Below are 15,654 nucleotides of genomic sequence, written 5' to 3'. Positions count from 1 at the left end.
GTATGTGTGATGTAATAAGGATGTAATAAGGATTCTCCAGAATTTAAAGATCTTGTCTTAGTAAACTCTTAAAAGTTTAATATTAAACCGTAAATTAACGTCAAGAATAAATTTGTATTAAATCTATTTTATATTAAAAGATACGTTATTTAAATATTCTTAAAAATTAATTAGTGTACCTGTCAAATTCTGAATCTACATTAAAGTTATCGCTAAGAAAAAGGTATTCTTTTATTATTCATTCTCAATTGACTTTTTCTCTCTAATGAATTGAATCTTCATGTTTCTACAGAACTGTAACGGGGATGAAGATCTTCCACCGCTGTTCTGCAGACCGCGAAAAAGCCCGAAGCTAAATCCAGACTCGCGATACGCATCACTACTAGATGGATTAGGTGCCGGTAGTCGCAGGCAATCATATGTACCATATCCAACAGCAGACGACGCTTCTTCGCAGTGTGGTGGATCTAGTCCAGTTCCGCGATCGTTGCACGCTCGCAAGCTCGAAAGATCTCCCCTATCTCTGACTGAAAGCGTCTCAAAGACCACACTTGATAATGTTTCAGTTCAGGAAGAAGAAGAGCAAAAGCGCTTAGATATCAAGTCAGTCGATGACTTGTTTATAAGCACAAGGCCAAAACTTAGAAAAAACGCGCGTGCATTATCTACCAATGCATCCTCGTCGTCATCGAGCGACAATCCATTCCAGATTTATGTTATACATGGATCCCGTTCACTTGATCCGCTTCCCGTTGATACATTGTCTAACAAACGGTTCTATTCACCGAACCGTTTCTGGAAGGAGAACGAGCGGATCAGTTCAAAAGCAGATTGTGCTGAAAAAATGCTGAATAACAACTATTCGAATGGTAACGTAATAATGTCTCACACCGATAATCCCCCGAATGAAGCAGATCCACTGTTAGGGGATGATGACAATGTGGACAAGAGAGAAATACAAGGGAAGCGTTCGCGCTCGCACTCGCTGGATCAAGTGGTATCTGCATCTAGCATGGACAATGTACCTGATAAAAAATCCTCCCCGCGAAAATTGTTAGAAATTCCGCCTGTTTCAACTATTATACAGATGTTCAACGGGAATGGATTGCGCAACAGCAATGTTTCTTCAAGAAAAGGAATATTAACAGGGTATGATAAGCAAAATGAACGCGAAAGTGTGGTCTAGTTTCGCATTCAAGAATTTTTTTTTTTTTTCTATGTGACGAACTAAGTAATAGAATCGCGAGAAATAGAATCACGTGTAAAACTATGCGCTGTCAGATGCATAAACTATTCGAAACATTACATTTACGAATCATAAGCATGATTTATTGTTGCCATCTTTTTTTCTAGCTTAGATATGTGCAATTTATATGTATATGAAAGTTACCGACTACACTGTATATATTTTTAATATTTAGGTATTTTTTAATTCTTCTATTAAGTGTGTGCATTGAGGCGACGTAAAAACAACTTTTACGTGATACAGGACTGCTCTTCTGTTCTTTTCTCTTTGTTAAGATTTTTAATTCGAATGTATAACAGCAAACTATTTTATAAAAATCATGACCAAAGTACACCACGGACACTTAATTCATCTGACAATTCATTTCGTTAGTATGAAAAAGGAAGTAGGCATCGCGTGTAGTCGATATCAGAATGGTTGACACTTTTATTTTGTAGGTAACTTTTATAATTTTATTTTTACGTGAATCGAGAAAATAATGATAATTATATTGAGATTTATATAGCAGTAAATCTGTAAAAGTTACCTAATAAACGAAAAATTCCTCGAGCATTCCAATATCGACTATACATAAACACGCGCGTATAAAATCAAATATGTAGCACATGAATGTATAAGACGTGTGTATGTGTATGTGTGTATATATATATATATATATATATATATATATATATACATATAAAATACGTATATTAGCACACATGTATATCTGTAATATCTGTATGTCTATACTTGTTCATTGAAGGAAATAAATTGTCCGTATGGCTGTGAGAAGTAAACTAGATTACAGTTAAGGTGCTTAAGTAATATATCATGTTGTCAAATGTATTTAACTAAATAATAATATATCAATGTGAAGATACAATGTAAATTAAAAGAATCATTACCTTCTATAAGTGACAATTAAAGAATCTTTTCGAAATATTGGCTATCTTCGTTAGCGTTGCTCAACTCTCACTTTTATCTCACAGGTACTTACAGTAAGATGCATTAATTTACTTGGTCCACATTAGTAGCCAAACTTATCAGCCGCTGGCTCGATATATACATCATATAAAACAATTATACATACTAAAATTTAACACAATGTTTGAAATAGAGGATAAAACAATGTTTTAATTTAATTTAATTTAAATTTCATATATATGTACATCTTGCTAAACATTGGATATTACATAATAAAAAAATTAACCAAACTAGTAAAAAAAATTAAGTAAAAAGAGAAAACTACTGAATTATTCTTCTCGTTATACATTTAATATAATATAAATATTATTTCGATGAAACCCGCGCGTGTGATCACTGGTCGTAATAGTAGTAGCCTGATTTATCGGCCCAGCGGCTTCGAATGGTAACGTAATAATTTCTCACATCGATGTGAGCCAGCAGCTGATAAGTTAGGCTACTAATGTGGATCGATAATCCTCCAAACGAAACAGATCCACTGTTAGAGGATGACAATAATGTGGACGAGAAATGATCCAGCGAATAAATGTACCTTATTGTTATGTATGACACAGAAACCCACCGCTGTCTTAATTAACTGAAATCGTTGTATTTACATATTTTACATATTATAAATTATGACAATCATATATCTCTACGATGCATCTCATGAACTAACGACGGAGTAAATTAATCTTGACCCTTGAGAAATTTTGACATGAAATCGGTCGGCTTCTTTTCCCAAGTTTCTTTCCAGTAATGCATAAGTCCTCCTTTAGTTTTCCATACGTTAGCTAACTCTTGCAACTCCATTTGACCCTGTTAAATTATACATAACTTCTGTATCAAAAGTAAAATGTAATTATTAAGGAGATTGGTTGCTCAAATCAATATGAAAATCAGAATTAGTTCAAATTTATGAAGGATAAGGAGGTTCATTGTACAAATAACGATTTAAAACCTTAAGAAACAGCTAATTAAATGCATTCCACATATTCATTTGCTAAAACTCATTTATTTCACACGCGACGAAAATACTTTTTCTCTGCTCTGCCACCTGCCCGCAATGTGACGGCAACCAACCTCCTTAAATCAGTACTAACGCAATTATATTTTTGTCGTGTAATAAATCACATGCATGCAATATTTATTTCAAATGTAAATAAAATTTTTTCAGTATTATATATATATATATATATATATATCTTGATTATTACATATACACAACTGAAGCTAAATAAACTGAAGCTAAGTTACTGATTTATATAAAGATCAGTTTTTATATTAGAGAGATTTTTATTCTTACCCTTATAATCTGTTTGTCTATAATTCTTAAATCAGTCAGATGAGCGTGACGCTTGAACTCCTCCCGTATTTTCTTCTTACATTCTGCTTCAGTTTTTGGAATATCGTAACTTAACACTGCAAAAAAGAGGTGAACGTGTTTGAGGATGCACAAGTTTCCAGGTTATGATGACGATGACAGTTGCGTACATGAACTTGGTACTTGACGGATCCATGCTTTGTACAACGTGAGCACTTTTCGGCGCGCATCTTCTCGATTAATGGACAGAATCGGCTTCACTTGGCGAACGACGGTCGCAGCTCGGCTGGCCATTTTGATCTATTTACAGTATTTACTTTTTTGTAGGACAACGGACGTCGAAACTCGAAACCCCCTGTACGCTACCGCCAGTACATCCATTTTCGAAATTGATACTACGTAGCCACGTTCATTTTCCGACACTGTCGGTAAAACATCATTTTGGTGCGCGTCCGCGCTACATTTGCAAAAATATGTATAAATATTTTTTATGCAATTTCCATCGTCGATACTGTTAGTCATTTCTTGAAGCTGCTTGTATCTTATTTGTTTATTTTTCTTTCTTTTATCGCTGTTTTTCCCTATTTCCTTTGATCCTTCTTCGATAAATTTTTTTTTATTCTTGTTCTATTTATCTCTTTAATCTTCGTTCTTCTATCCATTATTATGTCATCTCTTCTGTTATCTTGTCAATATATTTTTTGTAATCTTTTTTCATAATTTCTTGTCCGATTTTGCATCTCCTATTCCAGTGGTATTTTATTACTATTCTCTTTTCTGGAATATAAAAAACATATTTTTTCACTTTCTCCTCTTGAATCTGCTTTATCTTAATTATTTCTTTGACGAATGATAATCTTATAAAGGCTGAAAATATAAAGACTGAAAATAATGAAATGCCTCCCTTTTTTCCGGGGCATCATCTCTTTCATTAATTTATAATCATTTATATTATATTATATGTCACCAACTCGTTAATATTATTAATTTTGTATTACTGATGTGTATTTTATAAAACACTTTATACTCACAAAAGAGGACCCGTTTTTACCGGACCGGATCGTTGCAATTGAATGTACTTCGGCTAAACTTGAATTTTTTAAATAAAATTAAATTACATTTTCAATTTTAGCTAAAATTCTGTCCGATAAAAATGAGCCAACTTGTAGAGGCCCTCCACCACCCCCGCCGATTCCAATCAACGGTCCTCATTTCCTTGGATATAAGCTTTAGTTTTTTTTTCACACACACACTTTTTTAATACAATTTATACAATTTTAAACAATTTAATCTATGCTAAAATCTAATACATAATAAAAGCAATAAAATAATACATAATTATACAATATAAGAAAAAATTGTGTATAACATATAAGATAACTTATTAATTCTGGATTACACAAACGTTGAAAATGCGTATATACTAACACATCGTCCGTATTTTATAGCAGTACCTATAACTCAACAGTGTATAGTAATATTGATAAGTAACATCTAATTACGTAATATTTATTTTAACCGCCGAAAGAGATTTGACTAAATATTAAAAATATATGTATTGTTTAACTGCTTAAATATTTGACAAAAATAAATAAATACATGATTATACTATCAAAAGTGTTTCTCTAGGCATGTAAATATAAAATTAGTAACTTGTTTCTCCTTTCAACCTGAATTCTATTAAAAAATTTATTTATGTTCAATGCCGTAACAGATAGTCGTTGTAAGACTCAGGCGGAATAAAGAGACGTTTTCCACACCACACGATACTTGCCAATTGTCTATCCCTAATTAATAATCCTTACACAATAAAAAATCGTGTGTACATAGCGGTCCATATGTTAAAATTTTCTTGTGTTACCAAGATTTGATTATTATTTCAATGTAAAATTAACATACAACAGCTATGTTATTATTTTCTTAATAACATTTTTATGTGTTACATTTATGTCAACGTGATAACTTAGCACTTTATATATGTCATTTAGAAATTAAATATTATTTTGAGTTCTTTTAACACAATTACTTTAAAAAATCAACACGTCTTAAAGTTATTTTAACACATAAACAAAAGTTAAAGTAAATTTTCAAATAATCGTAAACTTTGACACACAAAATAATTAAATTTACTAAAATTAAATGTTTCTATTACACACAATTCAAGTAAAATCTTTAAAATAATTAATATTATGTGTTAATATAACTTAAAAAATAAAGTCAAAAGAACAAATATAAATGTAAAATATAATGTCAATTAATTAACATTTCTAATTTGTCAACAAGTAACACACGATGAATGAGTCATTTTAACTTAAAATTTAGAGTGGACTTTCTGGGACATGTAAAAAATGTTAAAATTACGTTTTATTTTTTACTGTGTATTATCCTGACATATTATCCCCGTGAGGTCTGCTCAGCAATACTCGCATGTAAGTATAAAATTAGTAGCTTACTTCCCCTTCCAACCTGAATTCTATTAAAAAATTAATTTGTGTTTAATGATATGGAGTAGAATATATGCCGGGTGTCCTATTTTGATTTACCCCTCCTCAAAAACTTTTTTATTTTTGATTTGAGAAAAAAATGCTTCAGACAAAAATTATTTGACTTGAAAAGGGACATATAATTCCGATGTGCGCCATATCGTAAATGTCGTTTTCAAGAAATTTTAAAGGCGACTAATTTCTTAGATAGAACTTGATTTTTTCCTTGAGATGAAAGTTGTAGATTTTATCAAGATGTTTTCAAAACACAGTAATAAAGCTCTCTTGTTAAGAATTTCTTGAGACATTTTAAATTTTGTCAAAATATTTTTAATATAAAATATGAGAAATATTTTATATTAATATCTCATAAAGTATTCACGCGGAAAAAAAGGATTTGCTACTATAGGGATAACTAACATTTTTTGCTGCAAGAGCTATAATTTAGCAATAGTAGCAAATTTTTTTTGCAATTATTACTTAAGTAGTAAAAGGTTCAGCAAGAATTTTTGTTATTGCAACAAAAAGTTTTGCTATTATTGCAAAATTAATAGCTCTTGCTGCAAAAAATGTTAGTTATCTCATATATTTCACGAATAGATTTGCTATAATAGCAAATCTTTTTTTTCCGAACTTTTCGATGACTGTACCTTGATACTTTTATATGTAAAATAATGAATAGAATTTAGATTGTAAAAAAAATTAAAAAATATTTTAAAAATTTGATTGCATTTTGTAGTCGTATTCAATTTTGCAAAAATACAAATGTATAAATTATTATTATTATTATATTATTCTGAGGCATTTTTTTCAAATCAAAAATAAAAAAAGGGTGTCCGGGTCCCAGCGAGACACCTTGTGGATAAGCTTATCGTGTGACCAACCAACCAACCATTGCATTGCACCAACCTAGGGACCCTCTCTAAATATAGAGGCTTGGGCAAGCAGCAATATACTCTCGGTGGGTTGCCATCCCCATCTACAATCTCCGAGAGGTGGCGATCGAAATCTGACAAAACCGTCTTTGGTCCTAACCGGATTTGAACTCGGTTCTCCGGCTCACTAGACCAGCGCACATATCTCTGCGCCACGATCGCCACACTCTCGATCAGTGCTCTTTGGAATTAAGTAGTTGTCTCCCGACAATACGATCCAAAATTTGATACTCTAAGTCAACGCGAAAACATCCGACTACCTACGGTTACAAGCTGAAAATTTTTGGACGGTTCTGTCCTTCACACACAGAACAAGTATCTATACAGATACAATCTGCCACAGCGATGTGTCGGAAACCGGTCTCGATGACTCGGTAGCATGTGCCCATGTGGTGGCATATGAAATGAATAGCACCCGTGCCGCACACAAGTGCGTGTCGTGTTCGTGAGCCGATTCTTTCGAGCTTTTTGCATCGTTTGGCCGGCTCAGCTCACTATGCTTCCCGATGCCGCACGAATCTCGCTTCGGTGAGCTTCTGCTTCGGCTATGTTTAATTACTGACTTATAATTTTAAGACAATGTTTTATACTTTAAGTTTTTGTCTGTAATAACGCATAATACTGTCTTGTGCCTCAAAGAAGGATAAAATAAGAAATTTAAAAAGAAAATATTTAATAATGTTTTAATTTAGAAAACTTCGTGTTATATACGCATTTCGATTTCGTGTAACCCAGATTACACAAATTAGACGTACAATTTTATACAATTACATTTTATACAATTTATACAACATTTTATACATTTTGTCAAAATATTTTTAATATAAAATATGAGAAATATTTTATATTAATATCTCATAAAGTATTCACGCGGAAAAAAAGGATTTGCTACTATAGGGATAACTAACATTTTTTGCTGCAAGAGCTATAATTTAGCAATAGTAGCAAATTCTTTTTGCAATTATTACTTAAGTAGTAAAAGGTTCAGCAAGAATTTTTGTTATTGCAACAAAAAGTTTTGCTATTATTGCAAAATTAATAGCTCTTGCTGCAAAAAATGTTAGTTATCTCATATATTTCACGAATAGATTTGCTATAATAGCAAATCCTTTTTTTCCGAACTTTTCGATGACTGTACCTTGATACTTTTATATGTAAAATAATGAATAGAATTTAGATTGTAAAAAAAATTAAAAAATATTTTAAAAATTTGATTGCATTTTGTAGTCGTATTCAATTTTGCAAAAATACAAATGTATAAATTATTATTATTATTATATTATTCTGAGGCATTTTTTTCAAATCAAAAATAAAAAAAGGGTGTCCGGGTCCCAGCGAGACACCTTGTGAATAAGATATACGTTGTGACCAACCAACCAACCATTGCATTGCACCAACCTAGGGACCCTCTCTAAATATAGAGGCTTGGGCAAGCAGCAATATACTCTCGGTGGGTTGCCATCCCCATCTACAATCTCCGAGAGGTGGCGATCGAAATCTGACAAAACCGTCTTGGTCCTAACCGGATTTGAACTCGGTTCTCCGGCTCACTAGACCAGAGCACATCTCTTTGCGCCACGATCGCCACACTCTCGATCAGTGCTCTTTGGAATTAAGTAGTTGTCTCCCGACAATGCGATCCATAGTCAGTTGAATGTAATCTTATTTACGAGTAGAAGTTAAACAGCCTAACGCTATTTGCTCAGTACCGCGAGACACTTTGCTTCCCGGGCACGTACGTACCGTAAAGAGCGATTGACGATCGCGAGCACGGCTTTAATGACATGACGTCGTTATGTGTAGAAGAAGGTTGTCAATGTTACACGTACGTGCCACGTGTCTGTTCGCCGAAATTAGAAGCGATTTGGGAAACGATATCAAACTGGAACGATTAGAACGTTGAATAATTATTTATAATTAGGGAAATTACATCTCACCTTTACGAGCAAACATTTAAAATTTATATTTTTGTTTAGCATCTTCAACGCACACTCGCACATTCCTCGCGGACGAGTAATGTAGCGTTAAACACAGAGTCGGGCCGACTAAAGACCGACTAAATAAAGTTTATGCAAATTGTCGTCTTCGGCCGCGGTGCTCTGCGGCGAGACGCATACGTCGCGATTGTATGTACGTGCTCGTAAAACAGCACGGGTAAATAATGAGGTGCGATAATGAGAAGCGTCACGTTTCAAAGAAAGTAGTCTCCTCGGCACGATATAGCTTCGCGTAGTCATCGCATCATCGCAATTGCATTTGCCTCGCGATTAAAAGGAATGGAGATCGGTCCTGCCTTTCTTGTCGATTATCGTCGGGCTTGATACCTGTTGATTTTCACGTGGCCAGTAAACGCTCCTCTATGTCGCGTGACATGTACTTCGAAAAAGGCGGGATCTCTCTCATCTTCGCCGATTAATTTCGCTTGCGCTCTCATTTGTACCTCTCTGCGATTCATTATCTCCGTATAAATTTTCCGACGTTCGTGCCTCTTTCTCTCCTTCCGTTGTTAGCTTTCGCGCTAAGTATTTCGCGGAAATACTTTGACAGCTGAGACAGATTCGCGGCAAACGGCGAGTCGAGCGATGTCGACGATGGTTCGCGATGGCATTGATTTTTGCGCGCGAAAGAGATTTTGCGACTGTTGAGAAAAAAATAATATTGATTCGTTACAGTACACAGTACACGTGTACACACACGGCACAGTTAGTAACAATGACGTAGATGGCAACGCGCAGAAACGATGATGGGTACTAACAGCTGTTACTTTATCTCTTTTTCTGTGAATGTCAACATTCGGGGTTTGTCATGTATAGTATACTGATACTTGCATCAGATATTTCTGCATTTTCCTTGCGAGCGACGCTCTGTTGAAAGTTTTGAACTCGTGACATCCCGTAGAAGATTTCACAGGTATGATAAGGAAAAAACGACTTTAGATACTACGAAAATATATAAGTTATAGCAGAAAAATTATTTATGTATGCACCTTCGATAATTTGTATTTGAATTTTTAATGCCAAAATATGAATCTAGTTCGATTAACTGGAATAATTCATCGTGGTAACGACCATTTCGAGGGAATAATCGAATCTCGATACGCAAGCCTAAAAGGCAATTTTGCGAGTCTGATTGGAGTCGTCACGTCCAAGGCGAGGAGATCCGAACGTGGAACGTGACTTGCTCGAAGAAGCCGAATTCGCTCGCCGGCCAAGCAAACCGTGCCGATGGAAATCAAGCTAAATGACAACGATGTCGGTCGTCGCGATCGAACGTGTCCATGCAATTGTAGCGACGAGTTTATTTTGAGCTCCCGGCCTAAGCACGCATATCTTATGTAAAGTAACCGCATACCCAGGTAGAACAGCAAGTCACAATAAAGTCAAAATGATGTCAAAATGACTGCAAAATGACGATTTTTGGTCATTTTACCATCATTTTACCATCATTTTACCATCATTTTGACGTCATTATGTGCGTGGACAATAACTCCGTTTTCGCCGCAGGTGTGAGTGAGCGAGCGAGCACGCGTCACGAGGAGATAGAAATGGCGTCTCGTCGCGTCGTTTGTCTTGACGTTCTGCGGAAAGAAATTTCTAAATTGCGTTGCGGACACGACGACCGATCACTTTTTCTCGAGCTTCGTTCTAGTCATCCGTACAAACCGCGAAAAATGTCAGTCGCGAATCGTGATGCTTCTCTCGATTCGCTTACGAGCGAATCTCGTTCTTCGCGGAAGCCAGCGCGCGACGCGTCGATCAAATCGCGGCGAATCGTCGTCATTCTTGTATGACATTTCCTCGAGTTTTTTTCACCAGCGTATTGTTTCCACAACGGATGAAGATAATTCCGTGTCTATAAATAGACGCGGTTGGCAGAAGGAGAGCCTAATAAAAGCACCGCTCTGGAAGCCGTAATGTTTATACTCGAGCGTGAAGTTAAAATAACGTCCAGTAATTATCGGCGATATTTAATATTAATACATCGAGGATCGGTCTATTAGTCATCTTGGATGTTCTAAAAATATCAATTTTAAACTGAAATAGATTAACTTCTCTCTCCTTTTCTCTCTCTCTCTCTCTCTCTCTCTCTCTCTCTCTCTCTCTCTCTCTCTCTCTCTCTCTCTCTCTCTTCTTTCTTTCTGTAGCTGTAACCCTCTTACGATTCTTAGCATTTTTTCCGGCTAAGGCTAGGCTACTATTCATAATTATATTTTAATTGGGGCTGACATATCTGATTGTTATCTGTAACATCAGGATGTAATTTCTATGTTAATCTCTGTTGAGTAATATCGTGTAAGAAATAACTCGTAAAACAATCTGTCTTTGACTTCCAGGTTATCCTTATAGTTGCTTAAATCGCAAACGTGGAATTGTCAAAAACTACATTTATTTCGATACCATAACAACATCTTTTTAAAAAAGGTAAAAAATGAGCGCCAAAGTGTTCGCACCTGTCAAAATAAGTATTGTGCGAAACATTGTTGTTTTAATCTATTTTTGCTATAAAAGTAGTGATATCAGATGTCGCGCAAACTGAGCATAAGTTTACATAGTAAAATTTAATTCTTTTATTGCACAAAATTTAATTCATCTATAATATTTAATAGAATAATAAAATATTTAACGCCAAAGAACTTGTTATTAAATAAGAAAAATTGTGTTTATCATGATATTTAATTCTTTGGTTATTATGCGTATTAAAATAACACATAATGTTTATGTATATGTACTTCGTATGTACCAGATAATTTAGATATATAGTCCTTGGTCATATTATTAAACGCACCTTAATTTTTTAGAATTTGTTGACTTCCCAGCATTAGCTTTATGATACCGTTCATTTATCATTGTTATAATTCAATCAAATTATGTTGTTTATGACGTGTTTCATTTGAAAATGTGTGAGAACGGATAAAGAAAAAAGTGGCAAAAGAAGTGATTACCACAATAACTCAGATGATTGATAAAATTATTTATATCTGGAATCATCACCCATAAATGCAAGAGACAGTATAATTATGCATTAATAGTATGCTAAGGCGTATCAAAACTTTAATAACTGCCGAAAGAGACTTGATTAAATATTAAAAAATTTTCCTTGAGATGAAAGTTGTAGATCTCATCAAGACACTGCAATAAAGCTCTTTTTTGTTAAGAATTTCTTGAGATATTTTAAATTTTGTCAAAATATTTTTAATATAAAATATGAGAAATATTTTATATTAATATCTCATAAAGTATTCACGCGGAAAAAAGGGATTTGCTACTATAGGAATAACTAACATTTTTTGCTGCAAGAGCTATAATTTAGCAATAGTAGCAAAATCTTTTTGCAGTTATTACTTAAGTAGTAAAAGGTTTAGCAAAACTTTTTGTTATTGCAACAAAAAGTTTCGTTATTATTGCAAAATTAATAGCTCTTGCTGCAAAAAATGTTAGTTATCTCATATTTAACGAATAGATTAGCAAATAGCATAATAGCAAATCCTTTTTTTCCGCACTTTTCGATGACTGTACCTTGATACTTTTATATATAAAATAATGAATAGAATTTAAATTGTAAAAAAAATAAAAAAATATTTTAAAAATTTGATTGCATTTTGTAGTCGTATTTAATTTTGCAAAAATACAAATGTATAAATTATTATTATTATTATATTATTCTGAGGCATTTTTTTTCAAATCAAAAATAAAAAAGGGGTTGTCCGGGTCCCAGCGAGACACCCTCTAGTGTTTCCAAAATACCAACCAACCAACCATTGCATTGCCCCAACTTAGGGACCCTCTCTAAATATAAAGAGAGCTGGGCAAGCAGCAATATACTCTCGGTGGGTTGCCATCCCCATGAGATCCGAGAGGTGGCGATCGAAATCTGACAAAACCGTCTTGGTCCTAACCGGATTTGAACTCGGTTCTCCGGCTCACTAGACCAGCGCACATATCTCTGCGCCACGATCGCCACACTCTCGATCAGTGCTCTTTGGAATTAAGTAGTTGTCTCCCGACAATACGATCCAAAATTTGATACTCTAAGTCAACGCGAAAACATCCGACTACCTACGGTTACAAGCTGAAAATTTTTGGACGGTTCTGTCCTTCACACACAGAACAAGTATCTATACAGATACAATCTGCCACAGCGATGTGTCGGAAGCCGGTCTCGATGACTCGGTAGCATGTGCCCATGTGGTGGCATATGAAATGAATAGCTCCCGTGCCGCACACAAGTGCGTGTCGTGTTCGTGAGCCGATTCTCTCGCGCTTTTTGCATTGTTTGGCCGGCTCAGCTCGCTATGCTTCCCGATGACGCACGAATCTCGCTTCGGTGAGCTTCTGCTTCGGCTATGTTTAATTACTGACTTATAATTTTAAGACAATGTTTTATACTTTAAGTTTTTGTCTGTAATAACGCATAATACTGTCTTGTGCCTTAAAGAAAGATAAAATAAGAAATTTAAAAAGAAAATATTTAATAATGTTTTAATTTAGAAAACTTCGTGTTATATACGCGTTTCGATTTCGTGTAACACAGATTACACAAATTAGACATACAATTTTATACAATTACATTTTATAAATTTTGTACAACAGAATGTAATGCTTTGTACATAATTCTTAACCTGTATTATTGCACTTTCATAGAAATAACATTCTTAAAATTATTAAATACATTAAATTCTTTTCGTCATCGAATCACCCCTCTTCATCCCTACCTATCCGTATCCTTACCTACCCGATTTTTATCTAGTTTTTACCCGTATTCCTACCTATCTACATGAATGATACTTTTACCTACCCGTGTCTTTATCCGGTAATCCTATATAGTTACGATCGTGATTATCCGAAATTAGAAAAGTGCGCGCGAATTTGGTTTTAAATCGGACCCGTTTAAGTTTTTATGGAAAGTTTAATTTACGCAGAATTAATTCGAATTTAATCTTTCGTAGTCACACTTTTCTAGAATCCCGCAATAGTCACACTGGGTCGTATTGACCCAGTCGATTTTTAATGGTTGCCATTTTAATGGTATCGGTCCGATCGGGTTCAAATAATTCTGGGACATACCTTGAACATTCTAGAATATAAAACAACTGCGGTTTTGTGAGAAATCAAATGGCAACATGTTGAAAAAAAATCGTGAACGAGTACATGATTAACGGTCTCTACCTATAGAGGATACTTCAAACTCTTGTAGATGGCGGACCAAGCCCCATTTTAGCTGATAATTAGATCCAAATGAAGGTGGGTCAAATTGACCCATGTTCGACTACGAAGGGTTAATTCGAGACGACATTAAAAGTAAGTTAGAGAGAGAAACATACTTTTCAGTACTCCTCTTTCTTAAAGTCAGGACCGTCTCTCCTCGTGTGCAGAGTGTGTGCCGCACACTCGGAAATAACAAAAGGATTACTTCAAACATATTTCACATAAGTACTTCACAATTATATTCTCAATGTTAAGCAAAAGTATACTACTGGTTGGAAAATTTCGCAATAGAAACGCGTGAATTTTTTTATAAGCAACGTTGCTTATATATTTCGCTCAAAAGACACAATTCAATTTTTTGAAGATATCAATCTACACTATTTTTTTCTTGAACACAAGGAAAGATGACTAACTCAATAATTTGGCCAGATCAAGGCCCCTCCGCCGAGTATGCTGGTTAGCAATTAACGTAGAAAAGAGCGACCTTTATGGTGATGAGCGACCTGAGTCTTGCTTCTTATCACTCTCCTTGAGATCAATCTGCGAAAGAAAGTTAAGCGATCCGTTGATATCGGCGGCCCGCTGCAGAAGGAAACGTATCCCGTATATTTTCCGGGCTGCTTCCAATAGTACCTAGTGATTTCGACAGCGAGTCAATAACATTTACCGTTTTTTAAAAGCAATTATGCAATTTCAGAATATTTATTTTAATTGATATTTATCATTATGTTTTATGCGAAATCAAAATTCGTGCGAGAAAATATAACGTTCTTCCATTATTACAAGATATATATGCATAAAACTTTCTATGGATTATGTTATATGATTAGAACAATATATGGATAGAACAGTTTTTATGGAAAAGTGATTACAAACGAGTACATTGAAGAATAATGAAATACATGTGCCTTCATCTTAACTTTAATGCGGGTATAAATAATTCTGGGGTACCAACTCAGTTCGAGACAAGTCGAACCCGATAACAGATTCTGAAAAATTTTCTACAGGAATATTTTACAATATATATCTTATCATTTACCAATTTCTTTATTACGTTTAAATTCAAGTTACCGATATTTCATAATCTAATATCAGGGTACCCATTCTTGTATCGAATTTTTCAAGTACCCGCACATTTTTTATTACATTCATGGATGTACGACAAAGAAAAACTTTAAACTTTTCTAAAAATTAATAAAAATTAAAATGTATTGAATATAAAGTATCACCCTTTGCACATGTATTTTATTATGGAAATATCTAACCTATTTAAATACTTAAAATGGTCTCTAAAAAGAGACCAGAAATTAAAGAAAAAAAAATACACGTAACTACATTCTTAAGTACGATTTGAATATGTCGACAAGAGCATGTAAAACGATTCTTGATTTGAATTTATTTTTTTAATAGTATAAATTTATCGTTATATCCATGCACATTTTACTATTAACAAGTTTCATTATCGAGACACTTTCCTTCCCGGGCACGAGAAGCCAGCGCGCGACGTGTCGAGTAA

At 34.3% G+C, this 15,654-nt stretch overlaps 2 protein-coding genes across 5 annotated transcripts in view; one reads left to right on the top strand and one right to left on the bottom strand.

Moving 5' to 3' along the window:
* Positions 1-2,168, top strand: part of LOC139782445 (receptor-type guanylate cyclase Gyc76C) — a 59,663-nt gene extending 57,495 nt beyond the window's left edge. For all 4 annotated transcript variants that reach the window (XM_071721476.1, XM_071721478.1, XM_071721475.1 and 1 more), the window contains one exon: positions 293-2,168. In XM_071721476.1, the coding sequence (XP_071577577.1) occupies positions 293-1,186 (894 nt within the window). In that variant the 3' untranslated portion in view covers positions 1,187-2,168. The remainder of the gene's footprint in view (positions 1-292) is intronic.
* Positions 2,169-2,779: 611 nt separating this feature from the next.
* Nd-b14 (NADH dehydrogenase (ubiquinone) B14 subunit) lies at positions 2,780-3,864 on the bottom strand. Its single transcript, XM_071721480.1, has 3 exons — positions 3,686-3,864; positions 3,498-3,613; positions 2,780-3,010 (listed from the first exon to the last, which is right to left on the bottom strand). Exons 1-3 carry the CDS (start codon positions 3,807-3,809, stop codon positions 2,882-2,884), a joined length of 369 nt encoding a protein of 122 aa, XP_071577581.1. The 5' UTR covers positions 3,810-3,864; the 3' UTR covers positions 2,780-2,881.
* Positions 3,865-15,654: the final 11,790 nt, after the last annotated feature.

The sequence above is a fragment of the Temnothorax nylanderi genome, unplaced genomic scaffold (genome assembly GCF_030848795.1).
Source record: "Temnothorax nylanderi isolate EJ_2023f unplaced genomic scaffold, tnyl_v1.0 TNYL_tig0413_pilon, whole genome shotgun sequence".
NCBI classification, from domain to species: Eukaryota; Metazoa; Arthropoda; class Insecta; order Hymenoptera; family Formicidae; genus Temnothorax; species Temnothorax nylanderi.
This window is presented reverse-complemented; position numbering and strand designations above follow the sequence as displayed.

What these genes read in the sequence shown, in the direction of transcription:
- Nd-b14 (XM_071721480.1), bottom strand. Translation starts at nt 3,809, where the DNA reads ATGGCCAGCCGAGCTGCGACCGTCGTTCGCCAAGTGAAGCCGATTCTG. An exon ending in CCGTCAAGTACCAAGTTCAT is followed by an intron (nt 3,614 to 3,685) that starts GTACGCAACTGT and finishes TCTTTTTTGCAG; the next exon opens with TGTTAAGTTACGATATTCCA. An exon ending in TAGACAAACAGATTATAAGG is followed by an intron (nt 3,011 to 3,497) that starts GTAAGAATAAAA and finishes ATAATTTAACAG; the next exon opens with GGTCAAATGGAGTTGCAAGA.